Here is a 989-nt window from a genome sequence, read left to right as displayed (position 1 = left end):
CCTAGACCTTTGTAGGAGAAGAATGATGAGAACTGAAGAACAGTCCAATTCCTAGTAGAGGCAGAAGCAGTGCTCACTAGCAGTAAAGAGCTCAGAATTTGCTTCTCAGCTATGTGAAGAAAGTCCTGGGATTAAAACAACTTAATCTACAAAAGCACACATTTTTGTTTGAGATTCTTTTCCTTAAAGAGAAACATAAAGGGTTTATTCTGAACCAAAAAGGATGACACACTGGGCAAAGTTTTGATGTCTCAGTATTGTAACACTAAATGTACACCTCCTGCTTCCAGATCCCAAGTCTTTGTATGGCACATTCCTCTGCAGGAACAATGACCTGGGGAGGAAACCAGACTTTGATCTCCCACTTCATCCTCCTGGGCCTTTTCACCCAACCGCCACTGCACTTCTTCCTCTTTTCCATCATCATGGTCATGTTCCTGGTGGCCCTCTCTGGCAATGGGCTCATGATCCTCCTCATCAATGTTGACTCTCGCCTGCACAGCCCCATGTACTTCTTCCTCAGTTGGCTGTCGCTTATGGACCTCATGCTTATCTCCACCATTGTGCCACGGATGGCCACTGACTTTCTCCTGGGCCATGGCACCATCTCCTTCACAGGCTGTGGACTCCAGATCCTCTTCTTCCTCACCCTCTTGGGGGATGAGTGCTTCCTTCTGGCCTTCATGGCCTATGACCGCTATGTGGCCATCAGCAACCCACTGAGGTACTCAGTGGTCATGAGTCGCCGTGTCTGCTGGCTCTTGGTGGCAGGGTCCTGGCTCTTTGGCCTGGCAGATGGACTGATCCAGGCCATCTTCACCCTGAGCTTTCCCTACTGTGGCTCCCAGGAGATTGACCATTTCTTCTGCGAGGTCCCTGCCATACTAAAGCTGGCCTGTGCTGACACCTCCCTTTATGAGACCATGATCTATGTCTGCTGCATCATAATGCTGCTCCTGCCCTTCTCTGTCATCTCTGCTTCCTACCTG

At 49.5% G+C, this 989-nt stretch overlaps 1 protein-coding gene across 1 annotated transcript in view; it reads left to right on the top strand.

Moving 5' to 3' along the window:
* Positions 1 to 350: 350 nt before the first annotated feature.
* Positions 351 to 989, top strand: part of LOC115284690 (olfactory receptor 56-like) — a gene marked incomplete at its 3' end in the record, with an annotated part of 992 nt that continues 353 nt past the window's right edge. The window contains exon 1 of the mRNA XM_029931198.1: positions 351 to 988. Within this exon, the coding sequence (XP_029787058.1) occupies positions 426 to 988 (563 nt within the window). The remainder of the gene's footprint in view (position 989) is intronic.

Source organism: Suricata suricatta, unplaced genomic scaffold, assembly GCF_006229205.1.
Source record: "Suricata suricatta isolate VVHF042 unplaced genomic scaffold, meerkat_22Aug2017_6uvM2_HiC HiC_scaffold_156, whole genome shotgun sequence".
Classification (NCBI taxonomy): Eukaryota; Metazoa; Chordata; class Mammalia; order Carnivora; family Herpestidae; genus Suricata; species Suricata suricatta.
Note: the sequence above shows the minus strand (reverse complement) of the source record. Positions and strands in the feature narration are given on the sequence as shown.